Source organism: Natator depressus, chromosome 8, assembly GCF_965152275.1.
Source record: "Natator depressus isolate rNatDep1 chromosome 8, rNatDep2.hap1, whole genome shotgun sequence".
Lineage (NCBI taxonomy): Eukaryota > Metazoa > Chordata > Testudines > Cheloniidae > Natator > Natator depressus.
Window position 1 is genome coordinate 66121776 of NC_134241.1, and position 22101 is coordinate 66143876.

Consider the following 22101-nt stretch of genomic DNA (forward strand, 5'->3'; position numbering starts at 1 on the left):
TCTCACACGATGTATAGTTCCCCTTATCTCATCTCTCCTACCTCCTACGTGAAGGAGGAGAACAGTTTGCGGCTTTGGCTTCCAGCCCGAATCCCTGGGCAGGGATTCGTGTAAAGCGTTATTGCCCTCATGCCTTCCAGGTTTGTAGTACTGGGGACATTGGTTTCCAGCTGAAATCTGCACTGATACAGTCCTGCTGGGTAGTTTGGGGAGTGATTCCTCATTGGTTAAGGGTTTTCAATAAAGTTGTGATCTTCAAGTTGCACGACACTATGGCATACTTCTCTTATTGTATCCGTGTCTACATCAAAATTCTTGAAGAAATTGCTTTATGAAAACATCCGCCCTATTCACAACACAACAACAATCCAAAATCCCCAACCCTGTCATTTCAATTATTTTCTACATATTTGGGGAAAAATTCTCTCCAGTTTGCACTGTGGATCTCCTACCCTTCACATGATCTCTAATGGAAATCCCATGCATGGAAATAGAGTGGAGAACATGCAACAAAGATGGGGCCACAGTTCGGGCGCCAGTTCCCCCCCTTTTTAGGGTGCTTCCACCACACTTGATAGCACTTAATTTTATTGTAGGGGGCCAAGTTCTGCCCTGGAATGTAAACACACCATTCTCATGCTGAGTTATTTATGTGCATATGGGGGCAGAGTTTAACCCATACTTGCAATTAAATGTTTTTATCTTTCCATCAAATTATAGACATAGATTTGTTTCACATTTGGGTCCCAAATGAATGACAAACTTTGGCTAGCACTATTTTTCCCCCTCAAATATATGGACCAGAATTATAATTATAATGATGTATAGAGCCTTGTTGTACAAAACTACTCACAGATATTTGCTGTGCCCTTAGGAATAGGCAGATATGAGCCAGGACTCCAAGGTCGACCCTGATAATTCTTCTTGCATTTCCCGCAGTCTGGGCCTGTAGTATTGTGCTCACATTCACAAAACAATTTTTTGTTTTCTTCTTTACAGCCAGTGGCATGAAGGTTACACTTGCACCTATCAGAGAAAAGGTAGGGTGTTATGTCAGACTACTGAGATCCTACTAAAATACTCCTTATGGCAGGGATGGCCAACCTGAGCCTGAGAAGGAGCCAGTATTTATCAATGTACATTGCCAAAGAGCCACAGTAATACGTCAGCAGCCCACCATCAGCTCCGCCCCCACTCCCAGCGCCTCCCACCCACCAGCAGCCCTGCAGATCAGCATCTCCCCCCTCCCTCCCGATCAACTGTTTCGTGACATGCAGGAGGCTCTGTGGGGGAGCGAGGAGGAGCGAGGGCACGGCAGGCTGAGGGGAGGGGGCTAGAAGGGGTGGAGTGGGGGCAGGGCCTGTGGCAGAGCTAGGGGTTGAGCAGTGAGCACCCCCCGCACATTGGAAAGTTGGCGCCTGTAGCTCCAGTCCCGGAGTCTATGCCTGTACAAGGAGCCGCATATTCACTTCTGAAGAGCCGCATGTGCCTCCGGAGCCACAGGTTGGCCACCCCTGCCTTATGGCAACCAATATATTTCTCTCTAACTTTGCGGTGTTATTGTTTTAACATGTCTCCAAAGAAATCTATCCAGCTTAAATTGGTTTCATGCATAAATGCCACATTGTGGTATCCTGCTGTTCGGCAGCATTTTGACAATAACAGCTTCACCTGAACTCCAAGGAGCTGATCTCCTCTTATTTACACCAGTTTTACACTGGTGTAGTTCCACTGAAATCAATGGAGTTACTTCTAATTTTCACTGATCTGTCACCCTGCAAAGAGTTCAGTGGGACTAGTCACAGGGATAAAATTAGTCATGTGCTTCCTTCTTGGCAGGGTCTGGCCCAAAGTGAGATCAGCATCACATCCCAAGCTCAGGTTTCCCGTTAAATGTACTCGACGACACCCCACTCTTTCTTAACAAGGAACAGTTATACAGTAAATGCACACACTTTTTAGGTGTATTTTATTATACATACAACCAATAAAATAGTGCTTTAAAGATACCAGAGATGCCAGAAAAAATGTTCTCAGAAAGCTAGTGTGAATTCCTTGCCTAGGTTCCGAAACACAGATTCAGAGGATGATAAATTAGTAATTAGAAGGTCTCCAGGAAATAAGCCCAATTACTCTGAAAGAAAACGTTTACACAAAACAAGAAGTACTGCATTACGTACATTTGGAAAACTTTTGCTAAGGTCCTGCTTTTTTGGCTGTGGATAAGATATAGATATATAGTAGGTACCAACGGATATGCAATATCCACAAAAATATGTTACCCACATCACATTTGAATGTAAAATTGCAGAAGCCAACTTATTTGCTGAAGAGGCAGGTTATTACTTTGTATTGTACCAAGCACTGCCCAATTGCTCTGAAAGGACAATTAATCTGACACCTTAATTTGACAAAATTATAGCACCTGAAGGGAAGAAAAAATAATTTGGTAAAAGTGTTTTTTTTTCAAAATAGGAAACAAAATAACCGCAATTCTTATCAAAACCATTACATGAATCAGAATTTGAATGTACATTGTTTTTAAAATAGTTGGGGTATTTTCAGGAATGGAAAAAGCTAGGTTCAGAGACACTAAGGCATCGTTATTTCTTTCCAGTAGTTGTCAGAAATGGGTAAAATATCCTTGTTATTGGCCCTGGAAAGGAAACTAGTATTTAGCAACTCTGGTTCTTTGTTTTCCTAATGATTATAAATCCAGTGATTTAAAAGGTTCTCATGTGGGCATTTGTTACCTGTTCCATACAGTGCCCAGTAATTAGAGCAAAGCAGCACATGGAATAGCCAAGATTTTTAGCAAGTGCAAATGAACAGCTGCCAAGCTAACTTCCATTTAAAAGGAATATGACCTGAAGCAAGTGGCCATACACACACATATCCCCAGGGTAAAACAAACTTGCAGTTGCCTTAAGTGGCAGCTGGAGAAAAGCCACTAGAATTTGCAATACAGAAGATGCTGTATGCATTCTACTCACTGTTAGAAAGGAGACATGAATTGCTTGTTATTTAAACAATGCTCACTCTAGCTGGAAATATAATCAACACCTTTTAAATTAAAATTTGCAAAAAAATCTTTTTTAAACATGACTGAAAAAAAAAAAAGAGAGAGACTCTGTTAAGCAAACAGAATTTAATTAGGTATGAGCTGTGTCCTGCATATACATACTGCAGTGAATTACTTGTAGTGCTAATTTGCTTAAAGGACCTTTTTTCATACAACATTAGCACCTTTCTTTGATGGTGTGCTCTATATATGTACTACATCCAAAATTGCTATGTTAAAGGAATGTTTAGGTTACAAAGTCAAGCATTCAAGAGATAGGAAATGCTGTGTAGCCTTAATTTAGCCCTTTGCATATAAGCATTACGATGGAGTCTTTAATGACATACTATTACTCCACAAAATTCCTGCCTCTTTCAGTGAATGAGCAGTTATTAAATATTTTTTATTCATCTCATTCAGTGTATGGCCCCAGGGCTTATTTAATGCACACCATCCAGCCCCTGTAGTGAATACAAAATTATGCATTTCCTCATGGACAGTTCTGTGGTGCTCTTTCCATAGTATCTGAGTGCTTCACAGACACTAATGAATTTACCTTCATGACATTTCTCTGAGATAAAGAAGTATTATTATCATCCCCATTTCACAGATGGGGAACTGAAGCACAGAAATATTAAGGCCAAAATTGTCAAAAGTGTCCACTAATTGCTGGGTAGCCAATCTGAGCCTACCTATGAACTGATTTTTTAGAGTACTTAGCATTTTTATAGCACTTACATGTTCATGGCACAGCTCCAACTGACTTTAGTTACAGTTGTGAGTGCTCAGCACTTCTGCAAATCTGGCCTTAGGTATCTCACACTGGGTACCCAGGCAATAAGGAACACACAAGTATGGGGCAACTTTGAACATTTTAATTTAAGTGACTAGCCCAGCACACACAGGAACTCTGGCAGAGGCAAGGATAGTGTGGCATTCAACTGCCCTAACCATAAGACCATCTTTTCTCTTCCTGCAATTCCCTACCGCAGTGTTTCCCAAACTTGGGACGCCGCTTGTTCAGGGCAAGCCCCTAGCGGGCCGGGCTGGTTTGTTTACCTGCCGCGTCTGCAGTGGGAGCCGCGATCGGCCGAACCTGCGGACGCGGCAGGTAAACAAACTGGCCCTGCCCGCCAGGGGCTTTCCCTGAACAAGCGGCGTCCCAAGTTTGGGAAACACTGCCCTACCTCTTTCACTGCACATCTTACAACTCCAGCCCACCACCTCCTTTTCTGACAAGCCTCCAGCTCTTACCAACTCCCTCATGCACAGTGTTGGACAACCTTAACTATACGTGATATTACAATCTCTGCCATATATAGGTGCCAGATACAAAACTGCTGTAAATTGTCAATGGAACTATGCAGATTTACACCAGCTGAGAATCTGTCCAGTGCATGTGTTTGAAACCCTGGTGGTATAATCACCCACAAAATAACAATATAATAATGTAGCACCTACATATGAAAGAAAATCTCAGACAAGCACCAAATGATTAGAGGAAAAGGAAAAGAGAAGAGTAAAAAATAGGAAGAGAGAGTAAAATTCTAGGATCAGTAATTCTAACTGGATTACAGAAGCAGCAACAAATTTGAATGTTGAATGACTGGAAATTAAAATTGTCTCAAGAGCGCTGAGGGGGCTGAGTGAATATATGGGGGCAGAGCGGAGACAGACATAAAGACCTGTGATTCAGATAACATTGATAATTAAACATAAAGCGTAGGCAATGCTGAGGAATCCTGAAAACCACAGTTATTCAGACATAACTGTCTACAGTTCCCTTGAAGAAGACTGCAGGGAACAAGAAGTGGCTAATGTGACTTCATGAAGGATTACTTAAAGATCAGAAATAAAAACAACAACAACTGGTATTATCAAAGCAAGAGTCAAAAAGATGAATACTTAGAAACAGTTAAGGCTTGCAGGAAAAGGAGAAAGGCTGCAAAAAAAAAAAAAGAATTAAAAAAAAAAGAGAGAGATGAGTTAGTGCTCAGAGGATAGCCCAAGTGAAACACAGGAACAACTATCACATGAAAAAGATCACCACCTCATCTAGAGAATAAAGGAATCATGACTGCAATAAGCAGCAATATGTTTATAAAGGATAAATCATGTCAGAAAAAACTGACTGCTTTTTCCTGACCATAAATATGAAGGGGATGCAGCAAGCATAGCATATTTGGATTGTAGAAAATACTTTCTGGTACACTTTCACGTGATTGGAAAACTAGCTGAAAAACTACCAGAAACAAAAGATAAAGGGCTTGTCTACCCAGCCCCACATTGTGAACTACTGGGGTGTGAACTGCGGCTGCACTAAACTTTTGCGCTATAACTGCCCTGTGTAGACTCTGCTAGCAAGAACTACAAGATATTTTGTTTGCATTAATGTAGTCCTGTTTGAAACTGGACTACGTTATCACAGATTAGGTATCTTTGAGTTTGTGCTAACAGGATCTACACAGGACTTTACAACACAACGCTTTTGTGCTGCACTGCAGGTCACAGCCCTGTAATCCATGCTGTTGGGCCACACAGACAAACCCAAAGACTAATGGCATTGTATTGCTCTGCGGAAGGATCTTTAATGAAGTACTATTGCAGGGATAATGTCAGTGTTGAGTCTGATCTTCTGGAACACCATTGTTAATAATCTAGAAATGGGACAAAACTGTGTGCTAATGAAATCTGAAGAGGATACTAATTTGGGAGTAGTGAATATCAATGAAATCATACAACCTGGCCCAGAGAGGAGAACCACTGGCAGAAAAATAATAAATTGTGAGTCAGATAATCTGAAAAACATAAATTCTGATTTATGCCAGTGTCACTCCATTGATTTCAGTGGAGTTACTCTTGGTTAACAACTAATGTGAGAAACAGGCCCTTACTCAATGAGAGGGTGAAACCTAGATAGCAATAATACTAAGAGACCAAAATGTAATAGTGGACAGCACATTAGACATGAGTTTTCAATATATTATGCTTACCAAAAAAAAAAAAAAGGCCAGTAAAGTTGTGTGCTGTACACAGAGAAACATCACATTCTGGAGAAGTGGTGTATATTCTCTTTCTATATTGCTCTAGTGAGACTGCACTTGGAATCTTGCAGTTAGTTCTGGGCATTTCATAATGCATGCATTGATAAACTACCGGGAATTCACAGAAGAGCAATAGGAAAGACTAGAGTGCTGGAAGGAGAGAAGGGAGGGTGAAAGTGTTTCTCAGACCTATTCTTCATGATTATTTGTACAGATATAGTTGACAGAATGTGTAAAGACATGTAATAGAAACTGGAAAGTCTTTTCCCATCCTGTTTACAAAGCAAGTGTTAGATGATTATAATAAAATTTTACGTCTAGAGTTTTTTTAAGTCCAAAGAAATCCAAAGTGCTTCACAAACTTTTGTATATTCACATAACTTTTTATATACAGAAATCCAGCTATCTCTGGCACACCATGCAATAATGTGTTTGGGTGTGTTGGGGAGAGGGGCAGAGCGAACAAACAGAGGAGCTATCAGAATGTAGGTAAAATGCTGCAAATGGAAGAGGATATATCCAGTAACCTTGTCAGTACACTGTACACCATGTAAGAATAAAGCAGATGTTAAAGGCAAAACATAAATCTCATACTGCATATATTTAAAATAAGAGGTTATGGCACGGTTTAATGCTTTCCCACATCTTCATAACCCTTCAAATAAGCTATTGACCGCTCCACCAGCAATTAGAAGAAAAAGGGGGAGAGAGAAGCCCCACACTGGCTGTCTGCCCAAAGGGAGTGGTTTCATCTGTCTGTTACATCTGATGACAAAGCAGTTTTCCATGCTCTCTTTTTATCGGTCATTATGGCAGCCACCTTGTCAGAGCTGAGCCTGTGAAAGTGAATACCAACTCTCCACAATGTTTGTCTATATTTGGAAACTTACATCCGGATGTTTCTACAGCTCAGCTGATTTTCATCTTTCCAATCCAACCTGTGAGAATGTTTACTGCCTAAATGTCGTTTTAGGGCATACACAAGAATACAATTCTTTTCAATGTGCAGATTTAATTCTGAATAGCCAGAGATTGATATCACTGTCCAACACTATAAACTCCACTCTAATTGTGTAGGAGAACAAATTTGTTTTTCTGACCACTCATCTTTGACAGACTCATTATTTTGTCATAAAGCAATTTCAAACAAATGATATTTTTGGCAGTTATATAAGGTATAGGAAGCATTCTGGTGCATTCAAGGAATAGCGCTGCTTTAGTGGGAGAACGAAGCCTTGGCATCCTGAATTTCTCACAAATTCTATTTACATATAGACAACTGACATTAAAATGCTGTAAATATCACTGAGGTAATTGCTAACAGCATGCTGATTCACTTGCATGTAAGTGCCAACCAGCAGACTGGAGGTCACATGAGGGGATCATTCATGTCAACAAAAGAGAGAGAGGCTCTTTGATACATTTTTAATGACAAGCCATATGTTCCTCACTTAAACACATTTTTGGATCCTTCTATGTCATTGCCAAAGTTTAACAAATCAACTTAAAAACAACTTGCTGTGCAAAATGAAGCATGCATAAAATGGATCTGCATCAGCCAGTTCTTCACCCCATGTATTCTGTCAACCAGCCTTGAACTTGAACAGGATTCTGTATAGAGCCGTTCTAATGCTACAACTCCAACCATGACAGAGACACTCCTTAACCCAGTTTCCACACAATTCCTTTATGTAGTATAGACAGGATATAAACAATATCCTACTATGCTAAAGCTTTGAAGGCATTGTCTACATTAGGGAATTTTTACCAAAATGACTGGTTAGCAGCAGTGTGAGTCGTCATGTAGGCAACTCTCCAGCTCCAGCAGTCATTTACAGCACCTTGTTGGTTACACTTGCTCTGAAAAGGGTGAACCGACACCATGCTGAAGATGGCTGCCAGAGTCTGAGAGCCATTTATATGAATGCTGCCAAGGCTGCAAACAATGGGGCAATTTCAACAGTGTTAGCAACACTGGGCTTTTTGTTTCTGTACAACAGTCTCTAATGTAGATGAGACTGGAAATTCACATTGTAATGACGTAACAAGTTTCCCCCTGTCATGGATGAAGATGGAGTGTAGATGGGCTATCATTTTAGAGGAACACTGTCAATATTTTTTTTTTAAAAAAGCTCAAAGTAGTTTCAGATAAACACCTGCCCCTGAACTCTCTGCTATTTTACAATTACAGTTTTTTAAAAATTTTGTTTTATATTTTCTTCTCCTCCGTTGTGTTGTGTGGAAAACTCAGGCTAACAACAATGGAAAGGAATGGTTACTTACCTTACAGTAATTGGAGTTCTTTGAGACTTGTGGTCCTTATCTGCATTCCATTGTAGGTATGCATATGTTCCATGCACCTGAGACTGTAAGATTCTTGCTAGCAGCATTTGTTGATCTGTGCCTGCGCCTCTCTCCTACTAGCTAGGTCATAAGGGACAACATGGACCAATCACCTCTCCAGTGTCATTCTACTGCGAATTAACCTAGGATGAAACTCTGCAGCAGAGGAGTTAGAGGGCGGGTAGCAGAATACAGATAGGCACTACATGTCCTGAAGAACTCTAATTACTGTAAGGTTAGTAACCCCCATTTCTTCTTTGAGTGATGGCCCTTATGAGTCTCACTGTGGGTGACTCACAAGCAGTATTTATTGAGGAAGAGGGTGCAGAGACCCCTGCTGTACCACTGAATGGAGGACTGCTCTGCCAAAGGCTGCAGCAGCTGTAGAAGCTCGCACCAGGGCATAATGTCTCATGAAAGTGTGAACAGAGCCCTGTGTTAAAGAGTTTCCAGGAGAGGGACTTCTTAAAGAGAGGCTACTGATGCAGAGTGGGATCTAGATGAATGGGCCCTCAGCCCTTCTGGGGGAGGGGTTGCTGTTAACTCGTAAAAGAGCAGGATGCAACCTGAAATCCATTTAAACAGTCTTTGGGATGAGATTGCTTCATCCCTGCTCTGCGAAGGATATATATAATCTAGGTGATTTCCTAAAAGATGTAGTCTCTGTAAGTAGAATGCCAATTCTTGAACGACATCCGGAGAATGAAGCTTCTTATTCTCAGTATAGGCCTGTAGTTTTGGGAAGATGACAGACAAGTGAATAGTCTGATTTACATGGAGTCCCAAGATCACACTGCGGGGTGAATTTTGGGTGTAATCTCAGGGAGACTTTGTCTCTATGGAAGACCATGTAAGGTGGACCAGCTATAAGAACTCCCAGCCCACCTACTCTTCTGGCTAACGTGCTGGTCACCAGAAAGGGAATTTTCATCAATAGGTTGGCTAAAGAATGTATGGCTAAGGTCGCAAGCAGAGTCTTCATTAACGCTGATAGGACTAGACTGTGGTCCGAAGTCAGGGTAAGTTTCAGTACTGGGGAAAGGGTTCTAATGATACTCTTTAGAAAATGGACTGTCACAGGATGGGTGAAGATAGAATGGTTGTCAACTGGAGGGTGACTGGCACCGATAGCTATTAAATGCACCCATATGGAACTAAGTTAAACCTGAAATCTTTAAGGAGAGGAGATATTTCAAGATGACAGGAATGTTGGAATCCTCTGGTATTATCCAACAATGTTGACATCAGATAGAAAAATTTTTCTACTTTACTGCAGTACTTTCTTGTGGATGCTTTCTTACTGTTATTAAGGATGAATTGAACTGCTCCTGAGCATGTCCTTCATAGATTCATCACCCTTTCAAATACCAGGCTGTTAGGTAGAGGGATGCCAGATTGGGATGCCTGATTTTTCCTTTGTCCTGGGTCAGTAGGTCCAAGAAGAGTTGCATACAGATGCTTGGATGGATGTATCCAAAGATTGACCGCTTCTATACAAAAAGGGGTGGATCTTGCTCCCCTTTGTTTTTTGATGTAGGACACCATTGTCTGACTTGACTTGGACCTGCAGGATTCGAATGAATGGTGGGAATCATTTGCTGGCCTTATGGACTGCTTGCAGTTCCAGGAATTTTAGGTAGATCCAAGACTCTTGAGAAGTCCATGTCTGCTTTGCTACATGCTCATCTTGATGGGTGCTCCACCTTAGCAAGGAAGTGTCAGTTATCAGTCTCTTCTTGGGTAGTGAAGGAACAAAGGGGACCCCCAACTTGCACCTCTTTTCCCTGTTCTCCCACCGTTAGAGGAAACCTTGCACTCTGTGAGGGAGCAAGACTAGTTTATCTGCACTCTGTCTGCTAGGCATATATACTCTCCATAGCTAAGCCTATAGACAATAAAGGCAAAGTATTGCAAAGAGTGTCACATAGGTACAGGAAGCCGTGTGACCCAAAAAGATCAGACATGAGTGGACTGAGATCTGTGGGCTTACCCAGCTCTGAGTAGCGAGCTCCTTCATGGATTGGAACCTGTCCTAAGGAAGGTATGCCTTGGCCTTGATAGTGTCCAGGGTTCCCCGATACACTGTACAGGCAGAGTCCCAATGAGCACAGAAGATTGAGCAGTGACAGAGTTGATGTCTACACCTCCTGATGAGATTTTCCAGTCAGTAACCAGTCATGATGGAAGGGGAAAACTGATGTGTCCTGGCAGTGGAAGTGGGCTGCCATAGTTGGTAACACTTTTATGAAAAACCTTGGTGCTGCTGTATCCATAGTGGTCCTGACTGTCAGTGAATCTCAGGAATCTTCTGTGTGATGAATGCCCATGTGGAGTAGGCATTCTTCAGATTGATAGCTGTGAACTAATCACTCTTGTTCAATGAGGGAATTATTGAGGTCAGGGTGACCTCTTGAATTTTAATCATCAGATAAAACATTCAGTGGCCTGAGATGTAAAATAGGTCTTCATCCTCCATTCTTTTGGGGGATGAGAAAGTATTTCAAGTAAAATTCTTTCCCCCTGTGTTGAGGAATATCGGTTCTATCACTCCCATATGGAACAGGGAGACTACTTCTTGATGGAACCTCCTCTCATCAGAGAGATCTTTCAAGAGAAAGAGGGGTTGGGAGGGGAAAGAGAGAGAAATTCTGTGGCGTAGCCAATATAAGTGATCTCCACAACCTCTTTGTTGATATGAGATGCCAAGTTTGGGATAAATGAGCTAGGCAGCCACCAAATTAGGTACTGGGTTTCTGAACAGAGGGATGTGGTAGGGGGATATATTTGCAGCTCTTGAAGGTCCCATCAACAGTGTTTTCTAATGGAAATCTGGGATTGGAAGGAGGGCGAAGGGAGACGTCCTGCTTGTCATGCTGCACCCTGTGTAGTTTCCTGGGTGGCTCATAACCCTTTTGATGATAAAAAGTTTGAAGGGCTGGTTGCCGCTTGTTGGGTTGAGATCTGTTGTATTTCCTCAGTGGCACTGGAGTGTAGATATCCATTGAGCATAGGGTTGCCCTTGAGTTCTTTAGCGAATATAATGACTCATCTGACTTTTCACTGAACAACCTGTTTCCCTCAAAGGGCAGATCCTTCACCGTGGATTAGACTTCTTTGGGAACTCCGGAGGATTGAAACCACGATACCTGATGCATGACTATAGATGTCACCATCAAGCAGGAGGCTGTATCTACTGCACGTACTGAGGCCTGGATGGACGATCTAGCAAGCAATTTACCCTCCTCGATGAGTACTTTGAAATGCAGGCTATCCTCCTGTGAGTTCTGCCAATTTAGTATAATTAATAAAAGCATTCTTCGACATTACTGCCTGATAGTTTGCTATGCAGAACTGTAAGCTGGTTGAAATAAAAATCTTTATCCAGAAGAGATCTAAGCATTTAGCTTCCTTATTGTAAGAGGGTGGATATAGGCTGATATTGTCTGCCTCTTTCAATGACTGAATTACTAATGAATCTGGAGCAGCGTGTGTAAATAAAAATTTTACTCCTTTCGCTGGTACAAAGTATTTATCCATTCTTTTCAGAGTGGGGGTGCACATGGCTGGGGTGTGCCAGACCTTCTTGGCCAGTTCTAAGATGGCCTCATTAATAGAAAATGCCACTTGGCTGGGTCTGGCACTTTAGAGAATGTACAGGAGTTTGAGGAGTGTCCTGCACTTCCTCCAGAGGGATTTGGAGGATCTGTGATCCTCCTTAGCAGGTCCTGAAATTGCCTATAGTCATCAAGTGGTAAAGATGGTCTCACAACTCCTTAACATGGTGTGAAGGTATCGTCAATGAAGGAGGTGTGTGCTTCCATTTTTTTCTCACTAGTACTGGGATGGTCCTGCTCCTGTGGTTAATGATGGTTTCAGGGTGCTTTTACTTGTTGGACCTGGGAAGTCGGCACCATGTTCTTCTGAGCTCCTGATACTCCCATAACTTGAGTGTGCAGTCTCACTCAACTTGGAAGTTATCGCAGAAGAAGTCCTCTTCTTGGAGGAGGACATGGAAGGGGATTTCTCTTGCTTCTTGTGAGAGTGTTTCCTACTTTCCTCATGTCCCTGTTTGGAGAGCTCCTTAGCTCTGCTCTTATCAGCCCCAGAACTGGAGATCACTGTGCTCAAAGTTTTTGAGCACCTCTGCCTGTTGTATGGGGGAGTTGGGGCGCTCATGGGGCATGGTCAGATTGGGGCCTCATTGGTTGATTTATCAAGTGTCTCTGAAGTTTAGACTGATTGGCTTGACAGGATCAGCTTGGGAAGGATTGGCAAATAGTGCACTTCGAGGGGACATGAGCTACTCCAAAGTAGTAGAGGCACTTGAGGTGGTCATCATAGAATCATAGAATATCAGGGTTGGAAGGGACCCCAGAAGGTCATCTAGTCCAACCCCCTGCTCGAAGCAGGACCAATTCCCAGTTAAATCATCCCAGCCAGGGCTTTGTCAAGCCTGACCTTAAAAACCTCTAAGGAAGGAGATTCTACCACCTCCCTAGGTAACGCATTCCAGTGTTTCACCACCCTCTTAGTGAAAAAGTTTTTCCTAATATCCAATCTAAACCTCCCCCATTGCAACTTGAGACCATTACTCCTCGTTCTGTCATCTGCTACCATTGAGAACAGTCTAGAGCCATCCTCTTTGGAACCCCCTTTCAGGTAGTTGAAAGCAGCTATCAAATCCCCCCTCATTCTTCTCTTCTGCAGACTAAACAATCCCAGCTCCCTCAGCCTCTCCTCATAAGTCATGTGCTCTAGACCCCTAATCATTTTTGTTGCCCTTCGCTGGACTCTCTCCAATTTATCCACATCCTTCTTGTAGTGTGGGGCCCAAAACTGGACACAGTACTCCAGATGAGGCCTCACCAGTGTCGAATAGACGGGAACGATCACGTCCCTCGATCTGCTCGCTATGCCCCTACTTATACATCCCAAAATGCCATTGGCCTTCTTGGCAACAAGGGCACACTGTTGACTCATATCCAGCTTCTCGTCCACTGTCACCCCTAGGTCCTTTTCTGCAGAACTGCTGCCTAGCCATTCGGTCCCTAGTCTGTAGCGGTGCATTGGATTCTTCCATCCTAAGTGCAGGACCCTGCACTTATCCTTATTGAACCTCATCAGATTTCTTTTGGCCCAATCCTCCAATTTGTCTAGGTCCTTCTGTATCCTATCCCTCCCCTCCAGCGTATCTACCACTCCTCCCAGTTTAGTATCATCTGCAAATTTGCTGAGAGTGCAATCCACACTGATCAGGAAAGCCTGAGGGCTGAAAACGTAGTTCTTGAATCCCGGGGTCTTGGGCATGCTAGTCACCCCGTACAGGTTGGAGGGGTTTACATAGTGGCAGACCCACCCAAGGCCCTAATTACTAAAACCTCACGTACCTAATTATTTAATAACTATCTAAAATTACCTAAAAGTTATTTACAAATATTTACAGATAGATGCAGAAGCAGCTAGCAAATGCTGCGGTCACTGAAGAGGTTTGGTCTCAGACCACAGGCAGTAGAAAGGAACTGAAAAGGTGGTTGGTCTGCATTGCTCCTTATGCCCTCTATTCGGTGCACAGACATGGATGAAAGGATGCTGCTAGTGAGAATCTTTTGGTGTAAGATGCATGGAGAGCCTGCACACCTAGAATGGAATACACATAGGGACATCACTTTAAAAAATTGACTATAGAGGGAAATAGTAAAACTGGCTATATATAAACACTGTCCAGTGCACAAGATACACAACCCAAACAACCCCAGAAAATTATTCTTCCACTTATTCCTTCCCAGCAAGTAAAACATTTTCAGACAGTGGTTCATGTATACACAGAAACTCCACAAGCCTACTGAATAATATTATGCATTAAACCATAAGATTTCCCATGTCATGTAAAAAACAGCTCATCCTACTCACTGTCTACATCGCTTTGCTATTAAAAGTAGATTTTGTAGGGATGAAAGTATAGAGCATATTACTGTTGTGATGGGGGCAGCATGTCGCACCCTCATATTTTCCATGACTACTGGCTGCTCTGAGACATTCTTGCTTGTAAACACCATTGTGTAGTTTATTTACAGTGTTTTAATCCCTCTACTAATATATAGCAGTGCCTCCACACTTTTACACTGTATCTCAATGTTCTAACCCCTTCTCGAAAAGGGGAGGGGAAGTAAGGTACCTCTACTCAGAGGACTCTCTATGTCAGGCTCTCCTAGCCTTTTGTCTCTCTATTTCTCTCCTTCTCTTCCCCCCAAGCCCACCTTTCTGTGCCCTTTTATAAAGCTTCCCTGTTAATGGGCTAATTGGCTCATTGACTCACTAGCCTCAATCTGTCCTGGTACACCTCTGTCCACTTAGGCCTTTTCCAGAGGAACCTAATTAGTACTAATAGTGACCAGAGTGCCGGCTCAAGTGCTCGCCCTCAGCACTGTGTAACAACTGTGAAGAAATAAAATCATCTTTGACCAATTTACACATAACTTTTGGAGAGAAACTGGGTAAGACAATGGGAACACAGAGATAAAAGAGGCAACAAGATAATTCCTGCAATCTACACTGCCGCTGCTCACTTCAGGACCAGTCAATCTGAGGACGTTCTGAGCTCAAAGGCTCAAAACAACTAAGGACAATTGGCAATCAGCAAATGACCCTGGTGGTCGTCTGCTATAAGGACAAGTCTTGTGAACTACTGTACTCCAAATCATTTGAGTTAAAAAGCCAATTTGGGCTATTCACTATTTTCAGAACCAAAGGAATGTCTCAGGGGCAAATTCAGACCTGGTGTAAGAGGTGCAACTTCTATTAAGTCAATGGTGTTACATCCTTCTGCAGCAGTTCTGAACTTGACCTTTGTGGTCATATAACCCATTGTTTAAAAATAGCCATATTTAAAGATCTGTAATAAATGCAGACTATTTTTATAAATAGATTTGGAAAAGTGGGTCCTTATATATATATATATATATACACACACACACATATATATATATATAAGCTCTTCCATGTCCCCTTGCCTGAATGCACTTAAGGTATTAGAATCTCTCCCCTTAAAAGTGAAGTTCTTGGTAGAAAGGGTCTGCATCTACAACTAAAGAAAAAATTGTTTCACTAATAATAAATATAACTTTATATATAGAGATATATTATTCTTTCATTTGCAAAGCAAGGACTAATGTTGGATCAGCTTTTTAAGCTTCTTAAATCTGTAAGTAGCTTTGTGGCTGGAAAAGAAGTTTAACCTGTGCTCAATAATCCTACTGCACCTTAGTACAGTACCTTAGAATCCAGTGATTTACAGAAGCCTCTTCAATCTTATTCTTTACTGCTTAGTTTTCACTACTAAATTTGGGTGGAAATTGAATTAAATTCCCACAGGCAGTATGGAAAATTGGGGAAAATAGCTTTTTCCTGATTTCCCCTCGGTGGAGTTTAATATATCTAGCAGGGAACGTATAACCCAGGCAAAGGGAGCGTACTTCCCTTTCTTGGTGGCCTACTTTTAACTAGTTTGGAGAGCTTGAAATTTTACAAATAAAATCCCAAAGGGCAAGCACGATCCACTTTACTTCATGAGTAAAACTACTCCTGGGCCTCCTATAGCTAAAAAGGTGATTCTGAAATAAAACTTAATGGAGACTGAGCTGCTGCACCTGATTCAGATCCAACCAGCACAATAACATGGCTGTACAATGCTGAATTTAAATACAAATAATATCTCTCTGTGGTGCTGGCCACATTGTGAACACTTACAGGAGTTCTGCTTACAGAAACAGAGTTACTTTCCTGAGTTCAGTGCTTACCAATGTGAATAAGGGCTCAGTCACAGCTCAGGGCAACTGCACCTGTTTCCCCTTTGCAGTTCAGCAAAGGCATCCACTCTGAGGCCTCCAGCTCTCTAGCTGTCACCTTTCTTGGATGGAGACTCGTGCCTCTCTCTCCCTCCTGAGCGGGATATTTCCAGGCTGAACAGTTCCCTGCCTTCACTGTGTTATTTCCAGCACAAGGCAGTCTGCCTAAGCAAACCTGCTTCACCTCTTTCCTCAGAGACAGTACAGAGTGTAATTGCTACAGTTATAAGTCACCACACAGTTCTTTTTAAGAAAGCCTATTTTAACCCTATGATAAAAGCACTACAAAGAAAACATATTAAAAACAATAAAAGAACCTAAATGCATTCTCAGGATCACCCCCAACCCATTCTACATGGTCTCTGGCAAGTGTCAGTCCGCCCAACCTTTCCCTAATGACTGGAGCACTTTAGGACCGGAGGTCTTGTCCGTTTGCGGGATTAGAATGAAGGTTCTGAGTCAGTTTAAGATCAGGCCATTTATTCAAAAGTCCTTTCTTTGTCTGTGGTCCCTGGTGAATCCAGATTGGATCTTTAAACTGTCCTCATATAACAGGTGCTCAATAGATAAAAGGTCCCCCGTCAGTGCAAAGCTTCCAAGGCTGAGTCCCTAGTTGGGGGTTTGCCATTCCCTCCTCCCCTATACATCCTACAAATTCCACTTTACACATATTGTCCCAAAAGATTAATCGTATCTGCTGTGTTATTCAACTTAGTCTTTTGCAGTTCAGATTATCTCCCAGAGAGTGTATTAATCCTTGTCCCCAGTAAAGAAGTTCCATACAATCCTACAACAGTACACAAACACTTGCATTTTCAATACAATGGACCCAAAAGGTATTAAAAGTAATGCAATAAGGTTTAATTTAATTCCATAAGGTTTGCCCAGGATATTGAGGATAGTGTCATATCTGTCACAGGCTGAACAATCGTGCCCCCTATATCTGCATGTATATAGCGATGTCTCGTGTGTGTAGGCTATTTTACCCTTCTGAGATCAAATGATACCTACTAATCCTTCTTTGACACTGCTCCATATTACAGATTGCAGTATTCCTCATGCAAGTGACTAGTAGAGAGAGTGCCTCCTTTCCTGTCTTCCTTCAAGTGGATAGAAATAATATTCTGTTTTAAAATGCCAGCCAATGATTCCTCTTCTATATACTGTAACAGTGAGAGTCAATTTATCTCAGATCAAGCAATAAAAGTGTTTACTGGAAGATACAGGAGAGAGAGAAAGGGGGGGGGGGGAGAACCAATAGATTCTGAACTGTTGTTCTACCCTGAAAAGTTATTCTGTAAAAAGGGCATGGTGGGTTCACCACTGTTCTTTCTCAGTGGTCCCAAATCAAATTAGCTCAGTGAACAAGTAAAATAAAAGCTTCTTCTATCAGCCAACCCTGTAAACTTAGAATCTTAAAGTCAAACTAGGATATTTCTAGTTTGCACCTCAAGTAACTATAGAGATGGGTAGCACTGGAACTCTGAATCATCCAACCAGATGCAAAACCTTAAAGAAGAAATCTCTGCTTTTGGGGTTCAAAAGCAGAAGTTAGGGTGCTGCTCCTCACCCCTTCACTACATCTGGCAGTGGTTTCTGGAATGTGGGCCCACCAGTCTCCAAACCACCCTCTCTCCAGCTTCATAGTCTCTTTATAGGGGGCTGCCAGAACAGATCCTACTCCACCTAATACAACCGAGTCTTCTGTGGGCATGGCAGCTGGCCTGACCAAACAGACAAAAAGGACCATAAGGAATAGCACAATCCATTTCTACAGTTCCCAGCTGAATCAGCTGATGCCCGCTCATTCCCCTTAAAGACCCATGTATGTTATGCCCATCATTCTCCCCTGTTGTGAATTTTTTTGCACTTTTGGGTTTTAGCTAGGACCAGAATTGAAAGTGCCAAAATGCCAAAGGCCATTCTCATAATATTACTGGCTCAACTGAAACTGGGAACTACCTAGAACTTGAAAGAAAACTTGTTACAGCAGACCCAAGAAGTTCAGATAAGCTTTGGCTAAGGAGGCATCCTGAACTTACACGTCCAGCCTTTGAAGTACACAGTTCACTAAACAAAATGATGACATCTGGTAGTCACCCTGAAATCAGATGATGAGGGCCAGATCCTGTGCTGTAAATTGGCATAGTTCCATTGACTTTTCCAGCTGAGACTCCTTGTTGCTCCAAACTTTAACCCCAGGGAATTACAATAACCTAGGCTGGAGGTGCCATATTTGTGGACCTGTGTGGTCATATTTCCTTCTGAGAATAAGCAAATCTCTTAATAAACTGCGAATGGATAAAAACATTTCTTGCCACTGTAGCTAACTAGTCATTCAAGGTTAATGATTAACTGGGCAAATCAGATTTTATATCATTGACCAAACATAGGATATATGCCCTCAGTATAAGGGCAGTAGATAGATATATATGCCTTCAGTAGGTCAGTTTCTCAGCTACAGTAACTCCTCACTTAACGTTGTAGTTATGTTCCTGAAAAATGCTACTTTAAGCGAAATGATGTTAAACGAATCCAATTTCCCAATAAGAATTGATGTAAATAGCGGGGTTTAGGTTCCAGGGAAATTTTTTTCGCCAGACAAAAGACATCATATATATACACACAGTATAAGTTTTAAACAGACAGTTTAATACTGTACACAACAATGACGATTGTGAAGCTTGGTTGAGGTGGTGAAGTCAGAGGGTGGAAGAGGGTGGGATATTTCCCACTGAATGCCTTACTGCAAAATGATGAACTAGCACTGGGCTGAGTCCTCAAGGGTTAACACATTGTTGTTAATATAGCCTCACACTCTACAAGGCAGCAGGAATGGAGGGAGGGGAGACAGCATGGCAGAGAGGGACAGAGACACACACCCTGTGTGAGAAAGAGGGATGTGCATTGCCCCTTTAAGTACGCTGACACCACTCTAAGTACACTGCCTTTTTAAGTAGATCAGAAAGTTGAGACAGCAGCTGCTGCCGGCAAGCTCCCTCCGTCCTGAGACCTGTCGTGTCCTCCACCTGCTCTGTGGATATGAGGTACAGGAGCGGGGGGAGGGGACACCCTACACCCTGACATTAGCACCCCTCTTCCCCTGCTCCTGCCCGAACAGCAAGCAGGAGGCTTCTGGGAGCAGCTCCAAGGCAGAGGGCAGGAGCAGCACATCGCAGTGTGGGGGAGGGACCGCTGAACTACCCTGCAGTTGATAGCCTGCTGGGCAGCTGCTGCACAGGGAACTTAGGGGAGTGGGGAGCTGAGGGGAGGCTGCCGGTCCACCCTGGTTCCAATCCCCACCAGGTAGCTCCAACAGACTGCTCTTTCTGCAAGCAGTGGACAAAGCAGGCAACTGCCAAGCAACATTATAGGGGAGCATTACACAACTTTAAACGAGCATGTTCTCTAATTGATCAGCAATGTAACAATGAAACAACGTTAACGGGACAACTTTAAGTGAGGAGTTACTGTAGTTCCTCAAAACATTTCTCCCTTCTCACTAGAACCACTTTCATCCTATCCAACTCAGTATAATTTACTGGTCCTCATCCACAGCAATGGCTGCATCTATTGCAAAGGAAATATAAAGGCTGATGTCATCAACATATTGCTAACAGCACAGCTTCTGGTGTCTAACTGTTCTCGGAGGTTTCATATAGGTATCAAAGAGGAAGGGGACAGAAAAGAACCTTGTCAAACTTTACAAGTAAGGACTCTTGGAGAGTACCCATTACCGTTCTGTGGGTCCTGTTTGAGAGGAATGACTATTGGAACCGTAATGTTGTGCTGTCTACACAGCTATATCATGTAAACAGGTCGGTAGAACCCTGAAATCAACTGTTTGATACTACAGAAAGGTCAAAGTTGCATGGGAATTGAGATTTACTCTCTATCCATTATCATGAGGTTCTCCATTTGTGATACTAGGGTTGTTTGTTGTTGTTTTGCCATAATCCAGTGAAACTTCTGATTGCAAAAGGTGGTGGCAATTGTCAGAGCTCACTAAAGCAATCTAGGCAAATCGCCTAATCTGTCTGTGCCTCAGTTTGCCCATGTATAGAATAGGGATAATATGGAGGTCACCATTAAAAAGTTAGTGTTTGCCAATAGTTATCATGTATTTAGGTCCTATTTTAAGCATAAGGCATAACTGTAGTATCTCAGATACCATTGTGTTCTAACGGTTATGGACTACATACCAATGAAGTATGTATTGCAATCTGGCCAAACTGTTTGCAAATGTGACTTGAGATCCTCTTATGAAAGGTGTTGTATTAAGTTGCATTAGAGATTTATTAAACTGTGACCCTTAAATCACAGCTTTACAAAATCCTTAAGTGTCACTGTTTTTGCTTTGGAAAGGAAGGACCAAAAGTGAACATTAGATTTTAATTTTCTGGATTAAGATCAGTGTGCATTACCACTTTAATTTTATTTAGTGACACATTTTTTTATTTAATTAACACCAGTCTTACATCTGCTCAGCAGCAATCTCAAGAAAGTTGCTCTAAGACGCAAGTAATTACACTGAACTTCCTATCTTTATTTTTAAGTTGTATTCCCCAGCATCAACTGCCAGCTGGAATCCTGCACCCTTTCCCTCACTATACAACTAAAAAGGAACAATTTGTTTTGTGGGAGGTCTAAAATTGTGGAGATTATATTCCATCTGAGTGGACATTCAAAAATGTCACTTAACTCTCTGCCAGGGGAAAATTTTGTTCTTACATGCAGAGAGACCCAAGTGAGTTGTTACATATCTGTGTCAACCACAATTATTGGACAGATCTGACTGAAGTGGCAATAGCTTTATCTGTCTTCTGTTTAGAGAAGAGCCATGCAGTAGCAACCACTGTGTCACAATAGGGAATACAGTACATTTGTGAACAGAAATGAAAATCATTGTCATGTGAACTGTATTCCTGCTACAAGAGAAACAAGCAAGGTTAATTTCATACTGGTTTATATAATTTCCTGAAGGATACAAAAGGAAAAAGCTGTGTTGGAGAATATCAGTGGTGTGTTCCCACACTAGGGAAACTAGCTTAGTGAAGCAGTACGTCTGTTGCTGTTTTCAATAGATTTTAAAGCATTTCTGTGTAAGAACCCCCCTAAGGACTGATATTAAAGATTAGATTGCGTCTTAATAGCGACTGCTGCAGTAAGGGTGTGTAGAGAGGCACTTTGCTAGCTACAATGACTGACTATCAGCCTCCAAAGGAGAAACAACACCTTTGGTGCTCTGAAGGAACCCTTCCGGGAGTGGCACAGAATGTCCCACCTTCACGTCACTGCCCCCCTTGGGTGTCTAGCACTAATGCTACCATTTGTGTTCTTCCCTTTTCACCCTTATTTTTACTTTATACCCTAACAAGGAGACTTCAACCTTCCATTTAACCAATTACACAGCAGCTAGGAAGTGACTTGTTTCTAAAAAGATAATGAGTCATGGGTACGAGAAAAGAAAATGCAAAACAGAACTATTTACTCAAGTTGACTAATCCTGTCAGAGAAAGAAAAATTCAAATGCTGAGCAGTTTATTCACAGTGGATCTTAGGAAAATATCTGGCAGGCCAAACTGAGCAGGCCTCATATCTTAACAGGTGGATAAAAATATGGGAAATGCCAGGAAAATGCAGGCAGAGCTGGTGTTGGGGGACAGCACGAAAGCTGCAAGCAGTTGGTCAGAAACGTCCCTGCCTTCCTTTCCTGGAAGGTAGCCAGAAAAAAGAGAAAAGAAAAACGGAATATATCCGATTTTTTTCCTCATCCTACATATGCTTTCCAGCTTCTGCTCCAGGTGTA

At 42.1% G+C, this 22101-nt stretch overlaps 1 protein-coding gene across 8 annotated transcripts in view; it reads right to left on the reverse strand.

Annotated features, from left to right (window-relative positions):
- Positions 1-22101, reverse strand: part of NTNG1 (netrin G1) — a 200242-nt gene that overhangs the window by 74909 nt on the left and 103232 nt on the right. For all 8 annotated transcript variants that reach the window (XM_074961223.1, XM_074961231.1, XM_074961225.1 and 5 more), the window contains exon 4: positions 854-1026. In XM_074961223.1, the coding sequence (XP_074817324.1) occupies positions 854-1026 (173 nt within the window). The remainder of the gene's footprint in view (positions 1-853; positions 1027-22101) is intronic.